Genomic DNA, 27,914 nt, shown 5'->3' with positions numbered 1-27,914 from the left:
TGCAGAGAGTCCGTCGTGCAGATCCCAACGGGCACATCCATAACTGTCCTCCTTGGGGAGATAAAGCTCTTCCCATGCCAGCAAGGGGGGCCTCAGCTTCACCTTTGCTTCCAGAGCTGGTTCCTTTGGGCAATCACCTCCCCATGGCCTCAAGACAGCACTGCCAGACTCCTCACCTTGAAGCAAAACCAGGGCAGCATTTTCATGAGATTTCCTTGAAAGCAGCAGCCTGGAGGGAGGAATTAATTTCTGTGTTCTTCATCCCAGCAACTGTGTTTCATTTGAAGTGGCTGCTATGGGCCAAGGAGACACCCAGAGCTTTGGGAGAAAAGGGGTTAATGGCAAACTTGGGATATGCATGAACTTGGAATAAACACAGTGATTTCCAGAGCAAATGCACAGAGCCTTTGAAATTATGGAGAAATTCTTTACTACAGAGGTGATGAGGTTGCCATGGGGAGTTGTGGACTCCCTATCCCTGGAAGTGTCCAAGGCCAGGTTGGATGGGGCTTGGAGCTACCTGGGACAGTGGAGGGTGTTCCTGCCCATGGAAGGGGGTGGAATGAGATGGTCTTTCAGGTCCCCTACAAACCAAAGCATTCTGTGATTCTGTGAAATCACATCTGCATTTTTAGCTTGTCCTGCAGACCTCACTGGGACGTGTTGCCCTTGCCAGTGCTGCCAGCTCCACATCTCTATCACCAAGTTTTGTAGTTCCCTAAAATCTTCCCATCACCCAGCTGCAGGTTTGATTTTGTCCCCACAGCTCCTGCAGCACAAACTTTACTGTTTCTTGATGCCTCGGGACCATGGCATCATGTCTTCCAGGCTGGGGATCAACTTCCAGTCTTAAGGGATCATCCCCTACTTCTGGTCCCTCCATCTCCTCCAGATGAAGACTGGGAAGGGCAGGCTTCAGGTTCTACTCTACAAACCTGGGTTGCAGGCCCAGAGCTTGAGGAAAGCGGCAACAGCAGAAACCCAGCGAGATGCAGTGCACAGTTCACAACCACAGATACAGCGCTGGGGTCCCAGGAGCTCTGCTGTGGTCTGATACAGCTGAGATATTTTCCACATGAATGTCTTTCCTGCTGGCTGGAGCTTCTCCCTGCCCTGGGAAGGATGTGCCTGACACCGAGGAGGGGTCAGACCCCTCGGGGTCCTGCTAGCCCAGCCAACATCCTTGCAGAAGCACTCCTCATTTGTGTATACACCCATATGGATTAAGAGATGCGCTTGCAGGAAGGGTGTTTTCGGATCTTACCCAAGGAATTTAGGACTGGCTCTACTGGGTCAGGAGGCCTCAGGTCTGACGCAACTTCTTTGACAACACATTGCTCCAAAACCCTCTTTTTCCTCTCCTCCTTCCATGGATGTGGGTTCATGGGGTGGGTGGAGGATGGGCTGGGTGGGCATTCATGCCCATGCACCTCCCTCCTTCCCTCCTCCTCCTCTCCCTCCCCATCACCCTCCCCAAGCCCTTCCACTCTTCTCAGCCATGATAAGCTCCCTGATGGAAAAAATGTCACACATATCTCACTTCCAGTGTGTGGGAGTCGCTGATAATGGCGCAAAGATCTGGACAATAAAGCCTCCTGACAGCTTTCGTGTCCATCCCCAGCAGGGGGGATAGTCCTGGAAGAAGACCTGAGTGCTTGTGGGATTTGGGGAAGGAAGCTGTGGTCCTGGGGAGGAGGCTGGAGAGGGGAAAGGGCTCATCCACTCACCCTCCTCATTTGGGGTGCAATTCCATTCCCCTGCACCTTCCCCAAATTCCCCCCTGCCCTGGGGGCATCTCCAAAATGAGAGTCAGGGGATTTTGACTTCATGTGGCTTTGCTGTTGTGCTGGGGAGCAGCCCAGCAGCTGCTCACCACGGTGTTTGTTTTGGAGCTGCCTCATCAGCCAGTGCTCCCTCAGTGGGGAGAGGGGGCCGTGCTGCTCCAGCGCTGCCCTTCTTCCACGTGGAGCTGCTGAAAGAGCCCGGAGCAGCTCGCCAGAAGGATGAAGTCATTTATTTATGCCTAGAAAAAACGTGTAGTTTATTACACAGCCTCTGGGATGCTGGGGCTGAGCCACTGCCAGGCTCTAGTGCTGGTGTGGAGAGCCGGGGTCAGCATGGGGCGGTGCCAGGGGCTGCGTTTCTTCCCAGTCCCCTTGTCAGGATATACAAACAGGGCATCGATCTGTTCATGGGAAAAATAGTGCTGCGGTTTGGCTGGCAGAGGTTCACTTGACACAGAATCACACAATCACTTAGGCTGGGAAAGAGCTCCAAGACCATTGAGTCCAACCTTGCCAGATCCCCACCTTATCACCAACCCAGAGCTCTGAGTGTCATTCCTTGGACACCTCCAGGGACTGGGACTCCAAACCTCCCTGGGCAGCCCCTTCCAACCCTGACCACCCTTTCCTTGGATAAAGCCCTCCTGATGTCCAACCTGACCCTCCCCTGGCACAGCTTGAGGCCATTTCCTCCGATTTTATAACACTCCTGGTTTTTCAGTATCTATTTTCTCACTCTAGTTACAACAATTGAGAATGACTTTTGCAGAAAACCTTATTTGTTCCAAGCAAGAGAAAATAAATTTTACAAATTTTCCAGCTGGAAGAGACCTACCAGTTGTTTAGATTTCTGTCCCAGTTCTCAGAGGCTGTAGATGCTCTCCCCAAAATCTTCCTTTCCTTTCAGAGCACTGGTCTCCAAAATGAGCATGATGACCAGTCCGAATGGGGGAAAAATATTCTTTCTAACAGTAATAAATAATATAAAAAATAAATTTATTTTAAGACTATTGCTGTAGGGAACTCTCTGTCTCCTTGGGCTCCTATGTCCCACAGGATTTTCCCTTCTGAGGGCTGTGTTTTAGGAGATAGGAAGCCCAGTTTTCCCTGGATTTGGCCAAAATATTTCACACTTTTCTGATCACCTTTCTGAGGGAAAGAAGAAAAGAGGGGGTTGGTTTTAGCATTTTCTCTATTTTAAAAAGAGTGAAGATTTTCCATTCCACCATGGAGAAAGTTGCCAAAACAAGAGGAGGACTCAGTGGTCCATCCCAAAACCATTTCCATGGTCAGTTTGTACCCAGCTCCACCTGAGAGCACTCCAGACCCTGAGCTTTGAGTATGGGACAAATTAATTTATCTCCCTCCATCTCCCCAGACCTTCTCCTTTGGTGGCAAGGGGCATCTTCTAACCTTTTTCAGATGGATTTTCCAGGTTGTCCGCCTGGGATATGAGAGGTTAAACCCTCCCCGGAGCAGATGTGGGTGATAGCATCGCCCTCGCCTCGGCCGGGCTTTGGCACAGAGGCGCTTTCCCCTTCTCCGGCGGCTGATAGCCGGCTCCATCCTGCTGGGAGCGATTTCCCCGCTGCCAGCGAGCTCACACACACACACACATACAGACACATCCCTGTGCACACCCGGGCGTGCACGCCGCTCACAGGGCTCGCATTCAGGGGCTCCCCACCTCCCTTCCCTCGCAGCTCCGGCATCCCGGCCCCGGGATGTCATCCTGCCCCTGATAAGGCGCAGGGGCGGCTGCCAGAGGAAGGCTCCCAGTTTCTCCCGGCGCCAGGCTGGGTAGAGGCAGACGTGTCTGACCCTCTCTCCTCTGAAGGGCCAAAAACAGATGACATCACCTCCTCCTCGTGTCCATCCTCCCCCCCAGCATCCCTATCAGCCCCACGGAGAGGCAGCGCTTGGAGGAGCGAGGAGGAAGAGGGAAGGCAAGGGGGAGGAGGCCGGGGAACAGGAGGGAAGGCAAAGGCTGGAGCTGGAAGTTGGTTACTTTGGCAAAAAGACAAAGTTCTGCAAAACTTCACCGGCTAGACTTCAAAAAGGTGGAAAAAGTGGAGGCTCGGTTCTGGCAGGTCCTGTTATCAAGGGGAGCCTTATCTCTCGATGGGGCTGATGGCTCATGCGAGCCGCAGTGGCTGCTAACCTCTGGCTGAGCTTTCCGAGGTCCCTGAGGAGCCAGACTGCCACTCAACGGAGAGGAGAAGCATCCGGGAGAGGGGACTGCACGGAGGCATTGCCACCGTGCCTGCAGCCAGCAGAGCCACAGGAGCAAGGATGGGATATCCCAGCACGGAGCCCAGCAATCCCTGACTGCTTCAATTCATGGTGGCAGAAGGAGTGAGGGGACCTTTCCCTGCCCACAGTCCAACCAGAGATGGGTCAGATCTCCACTGGGTGTCAACTGGCACAGTTGGGCCACTGGGTTTTGCTGGTTTCCTCCATGGCAAGACTGGTGCCTCTGGGATGGAGAGCAGAGTGGGTTTTTAGTGAAGCCAGGTGTGTAGCTCGGGGTTTTGGGGTGGGAATTTTGCCCACCTCATTTCTTCCATGTCCTAAGTATCACGCTGGGTGTTTTCCAGAGATAAATCTTCCAGCTTTTCTCTTGAGGTGATTTTCGTACCCTTTCAAGCCATCTCTCTACTCGCTGCTCCAAGATATCTCTATTCCTGCCTGTCCTACACCTCCTTTCCACCTCACCACCACCAAGGTGAGGACTTGCTTTGGGGGTCCTGCTCCAGAGCACACCACGGTGGGCACTTCCCCTTCCTTCAGTAAACAAAAGTCCACAGCCAACAAATCTCCCTGGTGATGAGCTGCTGGAAGTGAAGCTGGCCTTGGCTCATTCCCACTCATAATTCTCCTCAATAAATCAGCCTGTGCCGGACAAGAGGCAGTGATACCCTCGGGTGACACTGGGATAGAGTTTGGAATAACTTGTACAATGGAAGTAAGATTTCTTCTGGGAATTGCTCCATGCAGGAGCAGGGCAGATGCAGGAGTCCCTGTGAGAGCAGGTGAATTGTTTGAATTGTTTTCCCCCTGGGGGTTTCTCAGCCTTACCCACCTTTACCTCCTCACAGAGGTGGATCACAGAATCATGGAATGGTTTGGGTCGGAAGGAAGCTTTAAGGGTCGTCTAGTCCAGCACTCCTGTAATGAGCAGGGGCATCTCCAAGGAGATCAGGTTGGATAACCTGAGTTATAACCAGTTATAACCGGAGTTATAACCCAGAACCTGGGTGAGTTCAGGTATAACCTGAACACACCTGGGTTCACCTTGTTGCTATGGGAGTGGAAGAGGAACTTCTGGAGGGAAAATCATACCTCTGTCTTGGATCCCCTTGGAGAAAGAGGTCATGGTCTCCTCCGAACAGAGCTGGAAGCTGAGGTTGTTAAAGGCAGTGACTGAGACAGAGGTGGCGGAACGGGTTTGAAGAGAGGCTTCATCACTGCTTGGACCAGCCCAGCAGATCCCTCCCTCTCTTGCTGCCACTCTGGCAGGGCACCCCTTGCTCCTATACCACATCTGCCACCTTTGTGCAGGTGTTTGGATCGCCCAGTGCACCTGCAGCACCATCAGCTCCCAAGTGTGGGGCAGGGTGATCCATCTGAGGGAGAAGCACGGCCACGCTCCGGACCCAGCAGGACATAGAAAACCAAGAGGTTTTTATTGGTGCAGACAAACCGAGCTACGAGTGGAGGCACGGAGGTGTCTGAGGGCGGGTTCTGTGTACAGTTCAGGCTGCAGGATCACTGGGCTGGCACTCCTGGGGCTGTCACATCACCCTGGTGTGGCCGCTGTCACCGGCAGCAGCGCTGGCGGCCGTTGCTGCAGCTCCCTTCCCAGCGCTCCATGTGGAAGCAGAGCCTCCGGCAGCGGCCACGGTTGCTTCTGCACTGCTGGCTGTCTGAAAGGCCTCTGGCTGCTGGGGAAAGAGGACAAGAGATCTGGTTAGGAGAGCTGGAACCTACTCAGAGCCCCAAAACCTACTGCGAACTCCACTGGTGTTGGTGGCTGAGCAATGGGATGTTCTCAGTTTGTGGCAGGGGAATTCAGCTGGTTCCATGGTGAGGATCAGATGTGCTTGGGAGGAGATTCTCCATCCTCAGCAAGCACTGGGAGTCTCCTAAAGACTGGCCTGGGTGAGACAGCCAGGTTTGGGTTGGCTGTGTTAGGTTAGATGAGTTAGGTGAGGTTGGAGCATCAAAAGCATCAAAAGATGGAGAAGTACCTTTTGGAATGCGCGTTTCACCTATTGTTTGGTTCGGAGAATTTTTTTGGCTTCTTGGTGTTTTGGGGTTTTTGTTTGCTTGGGTTTTTCAAACCTTTTGCTGTTTTGATTGAAAGGGCATGTGCTGCTTCTCTTTAGACACAGCAGAAACACCAAGTTTGGGGGTTCTGGAGGGTCCACCACCAGAGGAGTGGGAAAACCCTTCTCCCTCCCTTTGTTGTCCCCAGGACTTCAGTTAAATAAATGAGAGCATAAACAGGCTAAGCAAGTAAATCTCCTCTTCTTGGTTATCAGGTTTACCTTCTGTGAACATGACATCACCATAGTGATATAGTGATATGGTATAGTGATACCGTTGTGTATCACATCTTAGAGACCTGAATGAAACCTGGATCTCTGATGTATGTATACAAGCGGCCAGCAAAAAGGCCAAACCAAGGAATATTTTTCTATCAAGCCAGAATCCCAGAAGAAAACAAACAAACAAAAAGGCAAATTATCTGTCTTTCCCCTCCCGCTTTTTCTCCCTGAAAGTTGGTTTTGATTTTATAGAATCGAAGATACAGAGAATTACTTCAGTTGGAATGGACATTAAAAACCATCTAGTTCCAACCTCCTGCCATGGGCAGGGACATCTTCCACTATCCCAGGTTGATCCAAGCCCCACCCAACGCGACCTTGAACATTTCCAGGGACGGAGAGTCCACAGCCTTTATTGGCAACCTGTGCCAGAGTCTCACCACCCTCACAACCAAGAATTCCTTCCTAACCTAATTTACACCTTCCCTCCTTCAGCTTAAGACCATTTCCCCTTGTCCTGTCCCTCCATCCCTTGTCCCCAGTCCCTCTCCAGCTCTCCTGGAGACCCTTTAGGCCCTGGAAGGGGCTCTGAACTCTCCCTGGATCCTTCTTGTCTCCAGGTGAACACCCCCAGCTCTCCCAGCCTGGCTCCAGAGCAGAGGGGCTCCAGCCCTTGGAACATCTCCATGGACTCCTCTGGACTTGCTCCAGCAGCTTCTGATGCTGGGGATCCCAAAGCTGGAGGCAGCTCTGCAAGTGGGATCTTACCAGAGCAGATCAGAGCATGAAAATCATCTCCCTCAACCTTCTGGGCACACTTGCATCTTCCTGCATTTGCCGCATCTGTATTCCACTCATGGAGAATTTAATGGGATTCTCCTTGTTTCGTGGAGGTTGAGGTTTTTATCCTGGTCAGGAGCAAAGCTCAGGCTCCTGGCTTAGGCTCAGCATTTCTGGGTGAGTTTGGAGGGTGCAGATAGGAGGGGGTGCGCAACCTATGAACTCAGCCGCATCCAGGAACTTCATGGAAACCATCTCAGGAGAAATTTTTTCCTTGGAAGTATGCGTTAGGTCAACATTGACTTGAGTTAGGTCAACATTGACTTGAGAGCCCTGCCTTGTCCTCCTCTGCCTCGGAGTAGGAACGTGCCTTTTCTCTCTCCACAGTCCTGCAGGAACCCCTGTGGGAATTTTGTCCTTACCCGGAGCGCCCTGGAGGAGGAGAATGACAAGGACTGCAAAGAGCAGCTGGAGAACCCGCATGGCTCGGCGTGGGTGGAGGTTCCACCCTGAGGAGAGGAGTGAAGGGCCCCAAAGAGAGGGAGAAGAGGGAAATCCTGGATTTATAGTGGCCAGGGGGATTGTGTAATTCTGACAAAGTGGAGGGAACTTTGTCAAACTCAGGTGCATTTCAACACAACAGCAAACAGTTGCACGGGGTGCGCCTGCTCTCAGTCACATCGTTACGGACAAAAAGTATAAAGGGGAAATAAAGGAAAAAAAAAAAAAAGGAAGGAAAAAGGTCAAAAAAGGAGGGAAAAAAAAAAATCAGGGTTTTGTTGACAATTACACTGAGCACTGGGGAGTCTGCTACTGCTTGCTGCTGGAGACAGGATGTTGGGACTGACCCAGCCTGGCTCTGTGTTTGTAGGCTCGAGCATGTGATCTTAAAATCCAATACAAGTGTTTGCAGTATCAGAGTGCTGGGTTTTGTTTTGTTTTTATTATTTCCAGTTCTCACTCTGTGTTTAGCCCTGACAGAGTCAAGCGTGAAAAAATCCAGTCTACTCCTCAGCACACGCCAACACACAAAGCTGGCTTGAAAATAATGGGATCCTTAAAAAAAAATATGGGTCTGCTTCAATTTCCCAACTTCCAGGCTGCAGAGAGGATGCTTGCCAAGGTTTTGTTTACAACTGTCAGGAAAAAAAGACAATTTAATATTTTATTCATCTATGTACTTATTTAATGGGAAAGCTGGGATACCTCCCTTCAATATTCAGTGGCATCAGGAAAGCTGGCGGGTTAAAGCGCTCCCAGGGATGCTGGCAGGCTTTCAGGTTTGTACCAGTTCTCCAGGTTAGTTCCAGGAAATCAGTAGAGGTGAGAGCTGTGTTTCAACTTGGGAAAACAACGCAAAGCAAACAACGAGCAGGAATGTTCCCCAGCCAATGACAAATGGAGGAAGAGGAAACAGAAACTTTATAAAAGTCTTTTTTACAGTGATGATGCAGCGGAGGCCATCACCATGTCTTCCCTTTTCCCTCCAGAAATCACCTTGATGGATTTTTCTTTGCAGGCTGGATGCCAGGGAGTGCTGGAAAATGCAAAGCCCATGTCCTTCAGGCTGCTTGAACAGAACAATGATCACCTTCATCAAACAGAGCAGATAAAGGGGCCTTCACCAGTCAGACTTTGGAGTCAGAGACACTGAGCTCTTAACCAGGCCATCGTGCAAACCGGCCACGCACAGCCTGGGAGGGGAGAAGGATCTGGAAACCCACCTGGGGAGAGCTGGATGCAAGGATGTGTGTGAGCCTCTGGAAAAGGTGCTCTGCCTATCTGCTGGCACTTCTTGAGTGCAAGGCAACAACCCACCCTGTACCTCTGAGGATTGGCATCTCCATTGTGAGGGACGGTGCAGTGGGATTTCGTGGAATTATGGAATCCCAGAATGGTTTGGGTTGGAAGGGACGTTAAAGATCATCCAGTCCAACACATTCCATGGGCAGGGACACTTTCCACTATCCCAGGCTTCTCTGAGCCCCATCCAGCCTGGTCTTGGACACTTCCAGGGATCCAGGGGCAGCCACAGCTTCTCTGGGCACCCTGTGCCAGGGCCTCAGCATCCTCACAAGGAAGAACATCCAAAGCAAAGAATTTGGGAAGAGCTTATCCAGCAGAAAGGAGATGGCAGTTCTTGAGCTACAGTCCAAGGAGGGAGGAGCGTGTGGATGCTCCCGTGAGTGTCCTGCTCCTTGTGTGTGACCTGAAGAATCTAACATGTGTGTGCAGATGGCTTGGTGTCCTCCAGAGAGGATGTGGAGCACGGAGCCAGGCTACCACGTGGCCATGGTGTTCCCAGTGACGGATGGCAAAATTCCAGGCGTTTGTCTCCAGCTCAGCTGCTCTCCCGCGGTGGGAGCAGCACCACTGCAGAGGGTGATTTGTGCCCGGAGCTGTTTGGATGCTGCAGGCTCTCTGGGGACCAGGCTGCATCCCCCACACCACCACAAACCCCTGCTCTGCTGCTGCGGAACATAGGTTGAGCTGCAGAACGTGCCTAGGGAAAGAAATCCGGGACTACACGGGACTCCACAGTACCAACAAAAACCAGATTTCCTCCAGAAATCGGGGCAGGAAATCTCTGTCCCTCGGGCAACTGCTTGTACAACAGCTGGTCTGGCTCCCTTTGGCGTGGTCTCGCTGCCGTGCTGGCCTCAGCCTCTGGTGAGCCTACTGGGGCTGGCTCGGCAGCCTCCCACCCTCCCCTGCTTCCCAACCTGCCAGCAGATGTCTTTTCTCAGAGCTCACCATGCACAAAGGCTGATCTGTGCTCACACACGTGGCACAGGAATCGGCTCCTGGGTGCTTGAGGGGTTTTGGGGCTGGGAGGAGTCGGATCCATCTGTATCTGCTCTCTGTTCCCAAACGGGAGGGATGTTTCCACTGACTTCGTTGCCTTCAGGCCAGGACCTGAGCAGGCTGGCTTTTAAATGCATCCTGGGGTAAGTTTTTGCCAGCAGGAGCAATTCCTTGGGCGAATGAATCCTTTTGCCATCTTGTGATGCCACCTCCTGCTCCCAATCCCGCTGACAGCATTTTGCCAAACAAGCAAGAGCCCTGCAATTCAGCCTGTGAGGAAATGATCGTGGGCTCAGCTCTGGGCTCAGCCCCAGTCCAGAAACCCCCCATGGCTCTCGTTCCAGACCATCCCTCATTGCCTGCTCAGAACTCTCTTCAGCAGGTCCAAGTCTCTTTTAAGTCGAGGCCACCAGAGCTGGACACAGCCAGAAATGGGTTTTGTCCCACACAAAATGGTCAGAGCACACCTTGTGCAATCAACTTCTCCTTTCCAGTGCAGGGCCACATCCAGGTGTTGATTTTATGGATCATTCCTGGCATGTGCCCACCTCCAAACTGTGCCAAGGAACAGAGTGGAAAACTGTTCATTTTCTGACAGCACGTTTGAGTAGCCACTGATTTCTGAGCCTCACATGCTTGGATTTACTCCTTTAGGTACAGCTCTGAATCCTGACCTATTTTGTCTCCCCAGCACGCCCTGGAGCTGGGCTGTGGTGTGAGGTGATTCCTTTCACCCCACAGGAGGTGGAATGTTGGAATGTGACCCCTTTTCCCCTGGATGAAGGAAGATCCAGGCACGCAGGGGGTTGCACTGGTTTGCGTGGGATTGCCAGGGGTGCAAGAGACAACCTGGACCCAAGGGGCTGCCCACGGCTGTGGCACCTCAGCTTCCCCGAGCAGGAGCCCTCCAACTCCCTCCTGCTCCTGAGTGCACATCACAGTGACGTTTTTAGGGCAGAGGAGGAGGATTTGGGTCTCTTTGCCAAACAAACACTGGCCTGTTGCCTGGGAACAGCAAACAAATCCTGCCGAGGGAATCCATGCCGTGCTTTGATGGACTGAAGTCCCCAGTTACCCAGAAGGCTTGTGCTGGTTGACAGACCTGGCATGAGGGTAGAGCTCTATCCTGGCAGTCTGCAGGGCTGCAGAGACCCCAAATATACATCCCAAGGTGTCTGGATGATTTTTGCATCTCCTCTAGGTGTGGGTCTGCTAAGGTAGCACTAAAGAACCCCTGTTTGAAGCGTTCTGAGCTCTAACAGGTACAGACAGCTGGAGTTCAAAGCTCAGTCAAGAATTTCCCACAAAAATCCTCTTCTTCATTTGGCCTTCACCTGCCCATGGCAGGGGTTGGATCTGTGTGATCTTTAGGGTCCCTTCCAACTCAAACCATTCTGGAACTCTATGAGGATTTTATGATTCTTCCTCCTTCCCAGGCTTACAGGATACTCCAAGTGGGATTTAACTAATTTGAGCAGCATTCCCTGTCACACACTTACACCAAAGCAGCTCCCCGCGAGCTGAGCTGGCTGCTTTGCCTCCGGCGAGTTGAGGGGTCAAGAAACCACACCAAGGAACAATTTTATAAGGTCTGGAAATGCCATTCTCCACCATCCACCATGCCCTTGGTGCTTTGTCTCTCCTCCCTCTGTGCGAGACTGGAAGGGAATTCAGTTCATCTTATTCATTGGGCAGAAATAATGACGGAATTTTGTTTATTTTTTGGGGCTGTGATTTAGGTTTCTTTAAGGTTATTTCCACTCAGATCAGCAAACAAGGGGACACACAGCAGTGGGACAGGGGGACCATGCCTGTGAGCGTGCCCATTAGTTCCAGAGGGACAACATTCCCTACAAACTGAGCATTTCCACCTTTCCTGGTGGACTGGCCAGTCGGCCCAAAACCTGTCAGGAGCAGAAAGCCCAGTGACTACGAGGGAGATGTGCAAGGTGAGCTGCAAGACCCCTCTCTTCACTTTCCCGGGAAACCAGGCTGCAACCAGGATGGCTGAGCATTCCCAGATAGTGAACCCTGTGGATGAATGTGAGAAATAAACTGTTTGATTTGGAGAGGTGCCTTGACTCAAACCCCTCCCTGTGCTGTGCTCGTACATCAGCGTGCGTCAGAGGGATGGGCTGGAAACGGGCAGGAATTGGGCTCGGATTCAGCCCTGTCCCTGTTTTCAGAATCAGTTCCCAAGCCAACAGCCAGCTCTGGGTGATCTGGCTCTCCCGAGGGTTCATCCAACTGCAGGGGATCTCCAGGGGAGCGCTGGCATCTCCCTGTGTGTGCTGGAGCCCCACTGATGACCCGAGGAGAGTAACTGGGCTGCTCATCAGTGAATGGAGGCACTTGGATGAATGAGTTGTTGGCCCTCTGGCAGCGGGGCCTGACCCTGGTGAGGCCAGGGAGGAATTTTCCCGTTTGATTCATCAGAACAAGAATTTCGTCTCCCAGGGAAGACTTTTCCAGACAGGCTCCATCTGACCAGTGCCTCAGCTGGTTGGCATGGCTCTCTCATTACGTCATTGTTTCCTTGCTTTCACAGAAATGATTGACCCAGAGAGAAATATTTTACCTGGAAAGGGAGACCAAGGGATGACAAAGGCAGGGGAGTGTCCAAATTTTATGTTGAAAAGATACAGAAGGGTTGAGAGTGGATTTGGACAGAAAATTAATTTAGGCTGAGGGAGCTCATAGGAAGAAAGCTGTGAGGGACAAAGAGGTGATTTCCTTGGGGCTGGGTGACCAAAAGGGGAAGGAGTTGCACCAGAAATGCAGTCCACGGCTGGAGAGGGCAGCCTGTCAGGGCAATGGGACACTGCTTTCAGATCCCCTCCCCACCATGTTTAAAACAAGCAAACCTGGGATCTTAGGGAAAAAGAAATTGTTCCCTTTGAGGGTGATGAGGCCCTGGCACTGGGTGCCCAGAGAAGCTGTGGCTGCCTCTGGATCCCTGGAAGTGTCCAAGGTCAGGCTGGACGGGGCTTGGAGCAGCCTGGGATAGTGGAAGTTGTCCCTGCCCATGGCAGGGGCTGCAATGAGATGATCTTTAATGTCCCTTCCAACCCAAACCATTCTGGGATTCCGTGACTGCCTTGAGAACCTGGCACAGCCTGGAAAGCAGAAGTGGATGGGGCTGGATCTTCCCTGAGAAGCGCAGACCACACTCACCTTTATGTCGAACCAGGTGCCTTTTGCACCAGAAGCGATGCCAAAAAGGCTTTGCCCGTTGCAGCTGTTTTCTCTGGGGAGGGAAATAAAGGGACAGAGTCCCCCTGGTGTTCTGGGGAGGTGAGGAATGCCGTGGCCACTCCTGGTCAGTGGCATCCCAGCACTGGCAGCGTTGCTGGCTCACAGGGGGGCACTTGCTGCTTTGTTAAACCTCTGGTTTATTGGTTTCAGGTAAGGAGGAAGGCAAATTTTTCACCTGTGCATGTCAGATAACAATCAGAGTCCCAAAAGGGTGACAAACAGTTTGAGTGGCCTCAGTTTCTTCTTGTCACAGTGTTTCCTAAAAAGCAAAACCAAAGTGTTCAGGAGTCCATGAGTGAATCCACAGCCATATCCTCCCAGGGGAGCAGCAGTCACAGGACCCACAAAATCTCCTTCCCAACAGCTGCTCGTGCCATGCCAGAGGAGCCTGCAGCTCTCCACGTGCTCCTTTGGGAACCTTCAGCTCTCTGTGCTGGTGGAGGACAGATTTTTGCAGCAGAGAATGATGGGTTCAAAGCAGTACTGAGCCAAGTATTCACCAGAAACACAGGTTCCCACTCGGCACAGGCCGCCTCCGTGGTTACAGCTGTCTGGTCCGTGAGCATCTCCTGGACAAGGGAGCAGCAAATTCGTGGATAAAATTCCTGGAGTTCTTTCTGGCACCATGTTCCCATCCAGCCAAACCAGCACTGGGAGCATACAGAGAGCCTGAGCACCTCGATCCCCATCCCACAGACAGGTTCAGATATCCATGTTAAAAACCCTAAACTGCTGAGCCGACATCCCTCAAGGGACGTTTTATCATGGAGCTGTTTTTTCAGGATGTTGGCAAAGACAGTGCATGGGAGGTCAGAGGGGTTGTCCTCCCCCTGCCAAGGAGGCAACTGCAGCCTGAGAAAAGGCAGGAACCTTTTCCCAGAGCACAGGGCTTCTCCTTTAGGGCTTCTCCTAACTCACTGGTGTGACCCATTTCCACAGCTTCCTCCCTGCTCATTTTTTGTGTTCCCCCAAGGGATTAAGTCATGATTTTTTCCCGAAGTACCTCACCCACTCTCTCACCCAGAAAACACCTTTCCTCAGTACCTGCAATATCACACAGCAGAGAAAGATTATCCCTGTTCCCAGATATCCTGTTCACCACCCCAGGCCTTCCTGGTCTTACCGTGCTGGGCCAGGGAGATGAATATGAAAACAAGCACAAGGATCCCCATTCCTTTGGCTCTGCTGGAAAGTCGCAGGGCTGGGAGTGAGATTTCGCAGAAGCCTCTGTGTGCTGCTGGCATGCTGGATGGCATCCAGGAGGAGGGGAGGACTGGGCAGGAGTTAATTTTATTCCAGTCCCCAGAGTAACATTTGCTGCTGAGAAACCCTTTTCATGTCATTCTGACCCAGCGCTGCTGCTCCAAACAATGTTGACTTTTTTCACGTTCACTGGCTTTCCTGACTCCTCTCCTTGGCATTTTGGGCTGGTAGAATTCCAGCTGGATAAAAGAGGCTCAGAGGGATCCTCTGCCCTTCACCTGCAGCCAGCAAAATCCCTTGGAAGTGACAGGGAGCAGCGAAGCAACCTGCAAGGGAACACTCCTGAGGATCTGCGAGGAGAAGGATGCAGGCTGGGAGTGATTAATTTTTAATCTGAGCTCGTGTGAATATTTTCTCCAGCTGAAACCTGGGTGTTATATTTTTTTCCCAGCTTTGGCCTCCGAAGAATTTGGGAGGCTTCATTCCTGAGTGTGATGAGCACACAGTGCTGGTGGAAGAGCTGTTAGCTCAGCAATGCCGCCTGAGGTGGGAAATCTGTGGTGAGTGTGCAGCTCTGGCTGTAAAATGTGTTATTCCAGCTGCCCTGCCTGGCCCTGCTGTTTGCTGTCCCTTCAGCTGTGGTGATAAAACTGCTTTGTGAACACATCTTAAGCTGACAGGTGAAAGAGCAAGGTTAAAAGTCCCTTTCTCCCTAAAAAAAAAGTTCCCAATCAGACCAGCGTAACTAGAATCAGAGTCATTTAGGTTGGAAAAGTCCTCCAAAGTCATCGAGTCCAACCATTCTCCAGATCTCCTAAGCCAAATCATGTCCCCAAATGACACATCTACCTGTCTTTTAAATCCCTCAGAGATGGGGACTCCATCACTGCCCTGGGCACCCTGTTTTAATTCTTAACAACCCTTTCCATGAAGAAATTCCTCAGGATGTCCAACCTGACCCTCCTGTGGCACAGCTTGAGGCCATTTCCCCTTGTCCTGTCCCTGTTTTCTGGGAGCAGAGCCTGACCCCCCCCCCGGCTGTTCCCTCTTGTCAGGGAGTTGTGCAGAGCCACAAGGTCCCTCCTGAGCCACCTTTTCTCCAGGCTGAGCCCCTTTCCCAGCTCCCTCATCCACTCCCTGAAGTGCCCAAGGAATGACTGGACGTGGCACTCAGTGCTCTGGGCTGGGTGACAAGGTGGGGATCAGTCACAGGTTGGACTCAATAACCTTGGAGACCTTTTCCACCCTAAATGATTCTGTGATTAAATGTCCTCAGTCCTCTAAAGCATCCAAGTGCAACCATCCTCTCTCCATGAATAAATGACTGTTATTCCTGTTTATTTAGCATTTATTGCCTTCTTTATATAAAGAGACCTGTCAGCTCTAGTTATTCACACACTTTGCCTGTGGAGAACACCAGACATGTCTACAACACTCGGAATAAAACTTGTTTGCTTTCTTGGCTGTTCACTTCCATGGCTTTCTGCAATCCCACGGGGTCTTCGTCACACATCTGTGCAGCACTTCCATCCCCTGCGGGGGCAGAGTCCCTCTTGCTCCTGCAGACATCTGATTTCTGGGGACACACAGTGCCCCCCCTCATCTTGGCAGATGTGGAAGCTGGACGTCGTGTCTGCAATTCAGAGGGTTTCAGTCAAACCAGGAAACCTGACACTGCCGTCCAAACCATCTCATACACAAAAGTTGTTGGGAAGTTGTGGTTACTGTGTCTCCAAAACACGAAGATGAACTTTGGGGCTTATAACAGCATTGCTGTAAAAGAAGGAATTTGTGATCCACCAGCTTGGAAAAGAGTTTACTGAGGGAGGGATATTGTAAAGCTATGGAGAAGGTGGATGCAGAATGACTACATTTCGAATAGGTGGCACTGAATAAAATTGTGAGGGATGAGGTTTTAAAAGAAATGAAAGGAATTTCTAACCCGAAGGGGGGGAAATCCAGAAAGGACTTTTAAACACAAGGATGCCTAAATCTAAAAATACTGAGCTGCAATTTCATGATAGCCAGTGTAATATATAAGGAAATGTAATGATATGGTTGTGGTCACTTCACATACATGGAATAACTGTGAGGAAGTATCCACTTTTGCCCACAAAAGATCCAGGATCCTTCTGATCCAGGATGCTGGGTCAGAAGAACTTTAGGATTAGCACAGTTGTTTCTGAAGTATGTGTTCATTAGTGATTTATGTTGAGGATTATCTATTGAGGAGCACCAAAAACAAGCAGTTCTGAGAAGATTTAGATAAAATAACAGGGAGGAGGTCAGCTGAACCTGTTAAGCACAGCGGAGTGGGTGCAGCCAGCAGTGACCCAACAGATGATTAAAGGAAGATTTACCAAGGAAAGAGGAGCCTCTGTGCGCCACAACTTTTATTTGATTTCCCCAGTTGGAGGTGGAGCTTTGGGTTATTTTGGCCAACCCCAACGGCTCCAGGATGTCCGTGGAGGAACACAAAGGTCCATCTTTGTACATGGGAAGAGATGGCTCAGACCCTGTGCCTGGAAGTGTCCAAGGCCAGCTTGGACAGGGCTTGGATCAACCTAGGATAGTGGAAGGTGTTCCTGCCCATGGCAGGGGGTGGAACTGGATGATCTTTAAGTTCCTTCCAACCCAAACATTTCTGTGATTTGGGGGCAAAGTTTGTTTTGCTGGGTTGAGCCGTTTCGCACCCAGATTTTGCCCTCCTGGGCAGGGTTCCCACACATACCAACGCAGCAGGTCCTCCGGCGCCGATAGCAAGTCCCAAAAGCAGCAAAAGGCTCTGGGCAGGATTTCAGATGGAAGCAGTAGCCGTGGTATTCCAAACAACGCAAGGTGTCTCTGGGCAAGCCGAGACCTACAGGGAGAATGGGATTCCCAGCTGTGCTGCAGGATCAGTCCATTCTCATGGTCTTCCTCCTGCTGAAACCCCACAGACCCCAGTTAGGGATCTGGCGCAAATATCCCCAAACCCCAAAAGTTTTGAGGAACTCGTGGACCTCAGAGCATTCCAGGGAAGGTTTTTGTACAACTGGAGTGAAACATAGGGGTTGATGGCAATTTTCTGAACATATCCTGGACATTTGTGCGATAACAGGAAGGGACAGCAGAGCCTTGGATGCTTCTGAGTTCTGGGACTGCAATGCTGCAGGGATATGCAAGGGACAGCATGGTCATCACATGCCCTGAAGATTATGACTTTAAAAAACCCCCAAAAGCAGAATCTGGCTCTATTAATGGGAACAAGGAGTTTGCCCAGTCCCTTCTTTCTCTGGAAGCCTTTCTCCAAGGCAAGGAGTTTCATTAAGCATGAGGAACAGGTAGGATGAAAACACAATTGGACAATGAGTCAGTGCAGCAGAAGGGCTGAGCAAGGGGAACCAGAACTTTCAGAGAGCTGAAGTCAGTGGTGCAGTCCAACCTGAGCAATACCAGGGAACACCTCTGCTCTCCTCTACCTATACAGAGGGGACAATTTTTAACCCTGGCGTTAGAAGAGGAGGTGATTTCCATCCAATAGTGCCGGAAAGTGTTTTAAAGAGGCTTCAAAGACTCGTAAGAGCCAACACCTGGCAGAGGCTTCTGTGGGGAGGTTCTGGTGTGATACCCGCTCAACATAGGTTAATTTTTCACTTCTGCTTCTAGGCTGAGAAATAGGGAACTGCTCTAAGGAAAGGAGCTGAGAAGAAGGTTCTGCATCACCACACGAGCGAGCTGTGCCTCCTACACCGAGCTGTGCCTCCTACACAGGCAAACCCCAGTGTGGGGCTTGCCCCTTACCTGGAACAGCCTGGAGGAGGAAAAGCAGGAGAGCCATGAGGCAGGAGAAGAGCTTCATGGTGGAAGGGCTCAGCTGCAGAGTGGAGACAGGGCCACAATGCCAGAACCTTTGAGCAGGTGAGGAGGGAGCACTCCGGCATTTATAGGGCAGCGGGAGCAGCTGTGGCTGTCCGGAGAACCTTGGCAGGGGTGGCAGGGGAAGGCAGCGGGTACAGCCTGACCTCTGCACACGGCTGAACCTGAACAATGGCCCAGGGGCACAAAAACAAGGGGACAAAGAGCTGTGCCTCCCTGCCTGACCACTGGGAAGGCTGCTGGGAGGGCCCCTTATCAACACGGATCCACCCAGAGAGCATCAGTAGCTTGAAATATCATTGTGGTTGGTCATGGATTATCTGGAGGAAATGAGCCGTCATTTAGTGGGAGAGAAGGCAGCTGGAATCTCATAGAATCATCGTGGAATCATAAAATAGTTTGGGTTGGAAAGGGCATTAGAGACCATCTAGTCCAACCCCCTGCCACGGGCAGGAACACCTTCCACTACCCCAGACTGCTCCAAGACCCATCCAGCCTCAGACACTGCCAGGGATGGAGCATCCACCACTTCTCGGGGCAACAGAGAGTATCTGATCCTGCTCCGTGCCCTGTGATGCAACAGCTGTTTCCAAGAGAAAGAAATAAAGGATAATGGTCATTCTGTACACAAACATATAAAATAGCTGTATTTTTTTTCTGTGAAAGGTTCTGTGAAGAAAAAAAAATAAACCTGGTCAAGTGGAAGGTGTTCATGGCAGGGGCTTGGAATGAGATGATTTTTCAGATCCCTTTCATCCCAAGCCCTTCTGCCATTCCATGTTTCTATGATACGTGAAGTGCAGATCATCAGTTTTCAGACATCACCAGTGGCACCTTCAGCTTTGCAGGTGCACAAGGAGCATATGACAAGTGAGATTCATGATTTTTTCTCAGCATTTGTCTGTATGGAGTTTGAATGCCACCAACAGACACATGGAAGTGGCAGCTGGCAGCCCAGGCTCTCCCCCAATCATTTACTTCAGCCTCTTTCTGTACAAGGTATTTATTGATGTTATTCTGACCCGGCAGCCTTGATATCAACAATACAAACCTCGCCCTCAGCCGTGTGCATTGTTCTCTGTCTGCCTCCCTGCTTTCTTTGTTTGCTTTCCATGGCAAGTTTGCAGGCGCCATCCAGTCGTGAAGAAGAGGTGTTTGTGTCCGTTTCCAGGTACTCCAGGGACAGGAATGAAGCAAAGGCTGTAACAAGAACCCTTCAGTTGGCTCAGGGTCCCACCGAACTCACGGGGATCCTGGCTGAGATATTCATCTCAGCTCTCAGACAGGATCTGTCATTGTGCTTTGTCAGACTGGAGCAGACACTCCACTTTCTCAACTTTTTTTTTTTTTTTTTTTTTTTTTTTTTTTTTTTTTTTTTTTTTTGTTTTTTGTTTTTTTGTTTTTTTTTTTTTTTTTTTTTTTTTTATTTTATTTTTTTTTTAATGGCAAAAAACCCTGTTCTGTTCTGTAGTGATGGACTGGAAATGTTCGCCTTTTTAAAATTTATTTCCATGGGAGGTGAAGTACAAATTCAAAACCTCGTGTGTGTTAACAGTCTGGTGGCAGAGGAGTAATTGCCCAGTAATCTCATGTTCAAAATCCTTCTCCATCATTTCCAGAATGTGCTCACTATCAGACCACAAGTGCTTATATGACCACACTCCCCTTCAAATTAGGATCAGAAATTATCCCAGAAGAAAAAGCAGCTCTTTGAGATTCAATTCATCTCAGTCTGCCTTGATGCCTCTGCGCTTTGTTTGCTCTTTTTTGTTTTCCTCCTTTCTCAGGTTAATCCAGGTCAGAGATGTGTTTTATATGGATCACAAATGAAATGCTCACACACGGTGGAAGTTCTGCCCCTTGCCTAAGGATCTCTTGGAAAAATTGCCAAGGGAGCTGGGAAAGGGGCTCAGCCTGGAGAAAAGGAGACTCAGGGGGAACCTTGTGGCTCTGCACAACTCCCTGACAGGAGGGGACAGGCAGGGGAGGGTCAGGATCTTCTCCCAGGTAATGAGTGACAGAGCAAGAAGAATCACCTCACATTGCACTGGGGAAGTTTAGATTGGATATTAGGAACAATTCCTTCACAGAAAGCTCTGTCCAGCCCTGGCACAGCTTGGTGGAGTCCCCATCCCTGGAGGGTTTTGCTGATCTAGCCTGGGACCCACATCCCTTTGAGTAAGGGAGTTTTTATCAGAAGGGAAGACTTTTCTTTCATTTTGAAGTTTTCAGTCATGAGACAGGTCTGAAAATTATACCTGGGACAGTAAATTTATGGGAAACATCTGCTTTCCCAAAGCACTTAACCAGATTTGCTTTATGGCAATGTAAATCAGCAGGATTTGACTGCAGCTGGGGTGAAGTGGTCCTGGAACTGGCTGAAAACCCAATTTTATCTACAACATCATCAGGAGCAAGTGACAGAGTGGGATGGATGAGGAGAGGTGCCACTGAAGGTGATCAGTGAGGAAAAATGTGCTGGGAAAATCTAACAGCAACCATCGGGATTGAATAGACAAAAACTTTGGGCTGTGGAGGAAAAAATCTTGTTTTTCCAGGAAGGAAACATGTTGAATTTCCACTCAGGCCTTGGGATGGAGGATCCTTCAATGAACAAAAGTAATCTCCAGCCTGATTTACAGCCCATGGAGCCCATGAGCTGGTTCCTGGCTCCCTCTTGTGGGAAAATGTGCTGGAGGAGGAAGGGTCCTCGTGGTGCAGGATTTGCTCAGGTGGAAAGGTAAAAGCAAGAGGAAATGCCTCTTTGCTCCATCCTCAACACTGGTAATTCACAGAGTAAATGCGTGGTGATTATTAAAGTTTTTGGAGAGCACGGATGGCAGTTGGTTTCAGGCATCAATTTTTACAGAGGAATCGAATTTTTGGAGGGAGTCTCTTACATTCATGGTAAGTGTTTAACGATAAAGTTAATGTTTTCTAACATCATATAATTTTATAACATTTCTATAACTTTAAAAATCTCTGTAATTATAGTAATACGGAGAGCTCTGCTCTGACCAGGATTAGGTTGTGCCAGGGAGGAGTTTCCTGGTGCTTTGCCCATTGCACTGCTGGCCGCAGCCCCTGCCTGCATTGCCCCTCTCCAGACACCCTGGCACGCAGCAGACTGTCTCCAGCATGTCTCCCATGGGGTGGGAGTGAAGTTGGGAACGGAGTTGGAGCAGGGTAAGGAAGGTTTCACCTCCTTACTGATACCATTGTCCACGGCAGCCTTGCCCTGAGTACCCATGAGGAAAGGAGTGGGCAGCTGGAGCTGCTGGTGGACCTTGCCTGCTCAGGTGGGACATCCTGCCCTCCTTGGAGGAGGTCCAGGGGCCACCCCTGGCCAGCACAGGGCCATGGCTGGGGCAGAACATCAGGAGCTGTGGCTGGCCTGAGCCTATGGGCGCTCTACTCCACCAAAACCCTTTCTGGCCCCACAGCCAAAACCCACCCTGAGCTGTCCTGTGTTCCCCCCTGAGCCACCATCCTCCCTTGGAGCATCCCTGAGCCTGGTTCCTGCCTTCACTGACCCTGTAGGTCCCCTCATCCCACCCCGTACCTATCGGGATATTAGGAGAGACAGGACCACTGGGAGATGTCTTAAGACATGATTTACTGCCTCAGTCTCGAGGAGTGAGAACATCTTCACTGCATACACCAGGAGCTCATGGTCAGTGGTCACGAGACCACAGGTTACGAGAGGTTTTAAAGGTTTATTAGCCAATAAACTCCCACGCACATTGTTTTAATTTTCACACCAACAGCCAATTAAACTGTATCACTCGTCCTGCCGCAGTGCGGACGTTTTTATCCAATCATCTATTGACACACAATCTTACAGAACTACACCTTAAAACTTCTTATTACCTTTATAACTACTTCTATATTTTAACTTTAAAGCCTTAAAACTCTCCACTACCTACCTATGTCTCTATCTTGTTGCAAACCCACATTCTTGCTCACGGTCTCTAAAGCTGGGGGCCTTTTCCAAGGCCTCAAGTCAAATCCCTGTATTCATTTCTGTGTTTGAGCTTACATGCACAACATTCTGAGAATTTTCTGTGCCTGGAATTCCAGCATGTAGGTACATGAAGGTTTATCCTTCAGCCTGGATCGATCTCTGCAGCCATCCTTGGCCACTGTCCCGTCAGGTTGTCCCTCCATAGCAACAGCCCTGCTCCTGGGGTGCAGGGACACCCCAGTGTGGTCCCCATGGAAAGGACATTCCCAGTGGCCAATCCCGGGCCCCTGGACCCCTCCACCCTGACCTCGTGGCGCAAGGGCAGCGCGTCTGACTCCAGATCAGAAGGTTGTGTGTTCAAATCACACCGGGGTCACTCAGGGGCACCATTGGCACTTCCCTGCTTTTCTGGGGGGCTGCTCTGTGGGAGGGGCAGGGCTCAGGGTGGAGGGGCACGGACAAGACCATATGGGGAAGAGGGAATTTGATGTCCAGAGCTCTCCTCTGAGCAGGGAGCTGTGCTGGATGGAAATTATGGGTGAGGATGAAAGCAGGGAGGTGGTGTTGGGGTGGGTGTCTGCCGTAATTTACCTCAAGAAGGAGGTAATGTCTTCCCAAGGAAAATGCAGGAAACTTTTTAACCACAGGCTCAGTCATTTCTGGAGGACCTGGACATGCTTTCCTGGCAGGTAACATGGAGCAGTGTTGTCAGCCCAGGGGATATCTAGAGGGGAATTGAAAGCAATTACTCTTGATTATGGAAAAAGGGTACAAGTTTCTAAAGAGCAACATGGAAAGATTTTTTCTAGAATATTAAGACCACCTGGAAAGCTTTAGTCTGAGATATCACAGCTCCGAGTCTGCCTGAACAATCTAGAAACATTCCTTCAGAAAGCCATGCCCAAAAGGAGGAATGATGTGAGGATGACTGGAAGGCCAAAGATTTACCAAAGGCAGACCACCCTTGCCCAAAAGAATAGATTTCTTTGAAGAGATTTTTTCCTTGGTAGTCAAGTGGACACTGAGGAACATCACTTATCTTGACTTTGGTTTCACAAGGTCTCCCAGAAGTGTCCCAGCAGCAGGACACGCACACAGAGCAGCTGAGCTCAATCCAAGGGCAAAGCAAAGGGCCGGCACCAGGCACTCAGTGGGTTGAGCTCAGTGTTGGCAGCCCAGGTGACCCTCCACTGCTGGATGCTGAACTGGCTGTGTTTGGGGTCTCTGTGGTGGGAGCAGAGGCTGTTCCACAGAAGGAAGGCCATGGGCAGGCTGGCAGGGACAGGGGGACAATGAGGGGACAGGGCCAGTGGCGCAATGGACAACGCGCCTGACTACGGATCAGGAGATTGCAGGTTCGACTCCTGCCTGGCTCAACACTTTTAGCCCAGGCAAGTTCCTCCTGCTCCCTTTGTGAGCACCTTCCTTCTCCTGACCATCATCCATCCTCCCTCAAGCTCCTGTCCTGTCCCAGCACTCCAGAAGGGGCAGGGATGTGCCCATCCCACACCAAAGCCAGGGGCACCACAGCAAATCCCACAGCGGAATGTGGGCGCCTCCTGAACTGCTGCCCTGCAGCCAGGACAGAGCCAGCACTCCCAGGATGTCCTGGCACCTCGTGTGCCCTGGTGTCTTGGTTTGAAAAGAGAGGCGGGGCCTCTCTAGGAATGGGGAATTCCAATCCCTTCCCTCCGTGTTATTATAATTTGGAAGATTAAAAAAAACTTTTCAGTCAGAGCTATGGGGAAAGGAATAACAGTCCTTTACTAGTAAATATAACAGGACAGACAAACAACAACAGCAATAATAATAATAATAATAATAAACAGAGCCAAGAACCCCGAGGGGCTTTGTCTCACAAGTCCCAGGCAGTCTGATCTCTTGGGACCCCAAGAGCACCAAACCGAAACGGTGGAAACTCCATGGCTGATGGCTGGAAGAGGTGGGTTGTCCCGGCACCAGGGGGGGTGTCCTGGCAGGCGAAGTGAGCAGTGCTGGAGAAGCCACGGCAGCTGGACTCGGGCTGACCCAAAATCCAGCAGTGCAGGCAAAAAACTCCGAATTCCTGGGCGCTCCAATATAGAATTCCCAGGACCAGACTCCTCTGTTAACCATGGACTCCATGCAGCCACCAGTCACCCGACCGTCCTCTCTGGAAAACCGAGAGCTGAGAGACCACCACCCTCATCTCCTGGGAGCCTTTTCCTAGCCCCTAAACTAAGTGATCCACTTCTTTTGTACTGGTCAAGCACCCTTTAGGCATCAGTATTTAGTCTCCTAGCAACTTATGGGGGGAAAAATTCCACAGGAAAACTTAACCCCAACACCTTGTCCCCAGCTCCCTGCAAGGCTCCCACTGGTCCTGCTGCCCTTTGTCAGTGCCTTGCATGTGGCAGCAATGGTCTCAGAGTAGGATGAGGTCCCAGAGAAGCTTTGGAGTTTCCATCCTTGGAGCTATTTAAGGTTTGACTACAGCCTGATGTCAAAGACTGTTGTTCTCTGAGCAGGGACTAGATCAGCTGCTTAGATTAGATCACCCAGGGATCTCCTAAAATCTATTTCTTTCTATACTTAATGAATTCTGTCACAAAGCCCATCCAGCGAAGGGAAGCCCCCAGAGCTCCGGGAGGGCCGGGCCAGTGGCGCAATGGACAACGCACCTGACTACGGATCAGGAGATTGCAGGTTCCACTCTGGCCTGGCTCACAATTTTCCTGCCCACAAGCCTGGATGTCACATAGATGGTGACAGGGAACATCTTTCTCCACAGTGCCCTGTGTCTCTCCGGTGTTGTCCCCTCTTGGTGGGCTTCCTGCACAGCAAAACTTCCCTCACATCAGGGGAGGCTCTGACTGGATACACTGGTTAAAAACTTCTCTGTGAGATGGTAAATCACCAAGAGAGGAGCCCAGAGAGGCTGTGGTCTCTACATCCCTGGAGATACTCAGAGTCTGAGTGCGCAGTCTTGATCTGCATGTCATAAATTTAGCAGGTCTGCACTAGAGACTGCCACATGTAATTTCCAACATGAATCACTGTTATTTGATGTAAAATTCCCATTTCCACATTCTTTTGTTGCTTCACCCCACGTTTGCATGGTCCTATCATCACTGCTTTGTACCTTCACTGTATCTGTGGCTTGGGCCAGGAAGGTTGAAGGTGTCCATGTGCGGGGTAGCCCAGACCAACGGGCCATCAAGCAAGATCTTGCTACAGCTGACCTGCCCATCCCTCTGCCACCAGGCTGGAGCAAGTGGAGGTGGCTTGGTGTCATTGTAGGACACAAAAAAAAAAAAAAAAAAAAGAGAGACTCCAGATACTTCAGAAGGCAAAGAGTATAGAAAAGCTTTATTGTCTAATTCTTACTACTTTTTATAAGGTGTTCCGATACAGACTTAACGTGATCGGTGAACAAGAACAACACCTCTCTAATCCCATTGGTGAAACCAGAGAAACAGCAAAACACCACCTGGAGAAAAATTGTTTTGAGAAAAGATAGTTGTTTTGCCAATATTGTTTTGAGAAGAAGCTTTCTCAAGAAATTTTCCCGTGGGGAAAAAGTTAGCAGCTGCCAGCAGGCCAAAATCTCTCAGACACAGAAATATCAGGCCCACAACCTTGGACTAAGCTTTCCCCTTCACTGGGCACCACAGCTCCAGAGAGTTCTGTATGGGCTGGGAAGTTTATCTGCATGTCCCATGAGGAAGGCAAGATGTGTCCTCCAACCCACCAGAGCAGCTGAGCTGAGCCTGGAGCTCAGAACAGGCATCTCCTTTCCTGGGTGGTGGAACCAGGGGGATCACAGGTGAGGAGGGCGAGGCTGACATGGAAGGGGCAGGTGGGAGCAAGGTAAGATCCTGCCACTTCCCTTTAACCACCAATAAATCCAGGTGATCCTGAAGTGGGGACAGGAGGTGGCATCAGAGGCTGGGGCCAGTTGCTCAATGGGCAGTGAACACACCTGACTATGGATCGGGAGAGTGCAGGTTTAAGTCCTGACACTGGTGGTGGAGGTGACAAGGGACAGCTGTCTTCCTGAGGCCCTCAACCTTCCAGGCTTTTTCCCCATCTCTCCAACATCACCACCACAGGAGCATCACTTTGTGACATCAAAGCCGTGAGCAGGGTACTGCTTCCAGGGCAGAACTTGGCCAGGCACTGACAAAGGGCAGCAGGACCAGTGGGAGCCTTGCAGGGAGCTGGGCACCAGGGCACACGAGGTGCCAGGACATCCTGGGAGTGCTGGCTCTGTCCTGGCTGCAGGGCAGCAGTTCAGGAGGCGCCCACATCTCGCTGTGGGATTTGCTGTGGTGCCCCTGGCTTTGGTGTGGGATGGGCACATCCCTGCCCCTTCTGGAGTGCTGGGACAGGACATCAGCAGCTTGAGGGAAGATGGATGATAGTCAGGAGAAGGAAGGTGCTCACAAAGGGAGCAGGAGGAACTTGCCTGGGCTAAAAGTGTTGAGCCAGGCAGGAGTCGAACCTGCAATCTCCTGATCCGTAGTCAGGCGCGTTGTCCATTGCGCCACTGGCCCTGTCCCCTCATTGTCCCCCTGTCCCTGCCAGCCTGCCCATGTCCTTCCTTCTGTGGAACAGCCTCTGCTCCCACCACAGAGACCCCAAACACAGCCAGTTCAGCATCCAGCAGTGGAGGGTCACCTGGGCTGCCAACACTGAGCCCAACCCACTGAGTGCCTGGTGCCGGCCCTTTGCTTTGCCCTTGGATTGAGCTCAGCTGCTCTGTGTGCGTGTCCTGCTGCTGGGACGCGTCCGGGAGATCTTGTGAAACCAAAGTCAAGATAAGTGATGTTCCTCGGTGTCCTCAATTGGCCATTGAGGAAGAAATTGTGTTGTCCCAGAGTGTTCTGCTCTTGGGAAGTCCATGGTCCCTGTCTCCAGTCATCACCACATGCTTCCTTCATTTCAGGAACGTTCCTTTCATAATCTTCACCTGGCCTCTGAGGAGAGATGGAGCAGACTCTTCTTTTTTCACTCTTTTCTTGAGAAAACTCCTCATGGTGTTCATCAGGAAGATCTCTCTATTTTCATCATCTTACACTGAATCATTGTCTTGGAACACTCCAGGAGTCCCCTGGACTAACTGCACCACCCCACACTGGTCTTCCATGGAATTATCACGTGGAGATAAGTCCAGGTCCCCAGGAGTGACTGAGCCTGCAGCTTTGAAAATTCTTCCACTTTTCAGAGAAAGCCTTCACTCCCTTCAGCTTCCTCATGAGGCAAAGTGCAGCAGGCACCCACCACACCTCCCTGCTTTGTCCTGCACTTTGGTTATGACCTGTGACCTGTGACCTGTGACCTGGGTTTGATATCCGTGCCTCTTCTGGGTGAATGAGGCCTCTGTCCCCAGGGAGGAACTGGGCCACCATTTCTCCTGTCCCTCTAGAGACACCACACCCAGGAGTCTGTTTCTCCTGGGGGAGGCTCTGCAGGGCTGCTCTGGGCAGTGGCCATTTTTGGCCTTCTTCCTCTGAAGTATCTCATTTAGAGCTCTCTTTTTTTAGCAAGGCAAGGCAGGCAAAGATGGTGCTGCTCCTCTATCAGGTGAAACAAAATTCCCATTCCCTCAAAAAATGCCCCAAATTCCAGGACGATATTTGAGCGGGAAGCATCCCCATCCCTGACCTCGTGGCGCAATGGCAGCGCGTCTGACTCCAGATCAGAAGGCTGTGTGTTCAAATCACACCGGGGTCA

At 50.9% G+C, this 27,914-nt stretch overlaps 3 protein-coding genes and 4 non-coding genes across 7 annotated transcripts; 3 read left to right on the top strand and 4 right to left on the bottom strand.

Annotated features, from left to right (window-relative positions):
* Positions 1-5,588: 5,588 nt before the first annotated feature.
* On the bottom strand, positions 5,589-14,714 carry LOC131378522 (gallinacin-12-like). Its single transcript, XM_058419938.1, has 3 exons — positions 14,298-14,714; positions 13,094-13,743; positions 5,589-5,728 (listed from the first exon to the last, which is right to left on the bottom strand). Exons 1-2 carry the CDS (start codon positions 14,428-14,430, stop codon positions 13,595-13,597), a joined length of 282 nt encoding a protein of 93 aa, XP_058275921.1. The 5' UTR covers positions 14,431-14,714; the 3' UTR covers positions 5,589-5,728; positions 13,094-13,594.
* On the bottom strand, positions 5,604-7,597 carry LOC131378521 (gallinacin-13-like). Its single transcript, XM_058419937.1, has 2 exons — positions 7,537-7,597; positions 5,604-5,725 (listed from the first exon to the last, which is right to left on the bottom strand). The coding sequence occupies exons 1-2, from the start codon at positions 7,595-7,597 to the stop codon at positions 5,604-5,606; spliced, it is 183 nt and encodes a 60-aa protein (XP_058275920.1).
* Positions 14,715-15,882: 1,168 nt separating the features above from the next.
* On the bottom strand, positions 15,883-18,218 carry LOC120751067 (gallinacin-11-like). Its single transcript, XM_040060392.1, has 3 exons — positions 18,161-18,218; positions 17,109-17,237; positions 15,883-16,010 (listed from the first exon to the last, which is right to left on the bottom strand). The coding sequence occupies exons 1-3, from the start codon at positions 18,216-18,218 to the stop codon at positions 15,883-15,885; spliced, it is 315 nt and encodes a 104-aa protein (XP_039916326.1).
* Positions 18,219-22,503: 4,285 nt separating this feature from the next.
* TRNAW-CCA (transfer RNA tryptophan (anticodon CCA)) lies at positions 22,504-22,575 on the top strand. Its single transcript has one exon. It is a non-coding gene; the product is annotated as a tRNA-Trp (tRNA).
* Positions 22,576-23,502: 927 nt separating this feature from the next.
* Positions 23,503-23,575, top strand: TRNAR-ACG (transfer RNA arginine (anticodon ACG)). Its single transcript has one exon. It is a non-coding gene; the product is annotated as a tRNA-Arg (tRNA).
* A 3,086-nt stretch (positions 23,576-26,661) lies between these two features.
* TRNAR-ACG (transfer RNA arginine (anticodon ACG)) lies at positions 26,662-26,734 on the bottom strand. Its single transcript has one exon. It is a non-coding gene; the product is annotated as a tRNA-Arg (tRNA).
* A 1,108-nt stretch (positions 26,735-27,842) lies between these two features.
* TRNAW-CCA (transfer RNA tryptophan (anticodon CCA)) lies at positions 27,843-27,914 on the top strand. The gene has a single exon. It is a non-coding gene; the product is annotated as a tRNA-Trp (tRNA).

Source organism: Hirundo rustica, chromosome 3, assembly GCF_015227805.2.
Source record: "Hirundo rustica isolate bHirRus1 chromosome 3, bHirRus1.pri.v3, whole genome shotgun sequence".
Taxonomy (NCBI): domain Eukaryota; kingdom Metazoa; phylum Chordata; class Aves; order Passeriformes; family Hirundinidae; genus Hirundo; species Hirundo rustica.
This window is presented reverse-complemented; position numbering and strand designations above follow the sequence as displayed.

Coding starts and splice junctions, on each gene's coding strand:
- LOC120751067 (XM_040060392.1), bottom strand. CDS start 18,218: ATGAAGCTCTTCTCCTGCCTCATGGCTCTCCTGCTTTTCCTCCTCCAG. Junction 17,238..18,160: donor CCTCCTCCAGGCTGTTCCAG/GTAAGGGGCAAG, acceptor TTCTCCCTGTAG/GTCTCGGCTTGCCCAGAGAC. Junction 16,011..17,108: donor CCGGAGGACCTGCTGCGTTG/GTATGTGTGGGA, acceptor TCTGAATTGCAG/ACACGACGTCCAGCTTCCAC.
- LOC131378521 (XM_058419937.1), bottom strand. CDS start 7,597: ATGCGGGTTCTCCAGCTGCTCTTTGCAGTCCTTGTCATTCTCCTCCTC. Junction 5,726..7,536: donor CCTCCTCCAGGGCGCTCCGG/GTAAGGACAAAA, acceptor TTTCCCCAGCAG/CCAGAGGCCTTTCAGACAGC.
- LOC131378522 (XM_058419938.1), bottom strand. CDS start 14,430: ATGCCATCCAGCATGCCAGCAGCACACAGAGGCTTCTGCGAAATCTCA. Junction 13,744..14,297: donor CATCTCCCTGGCCCAGCACG/GTAAGACCAGGA, acceptor TCCCTTGTCCAG/GAGATGCTCACGGACCAGAC.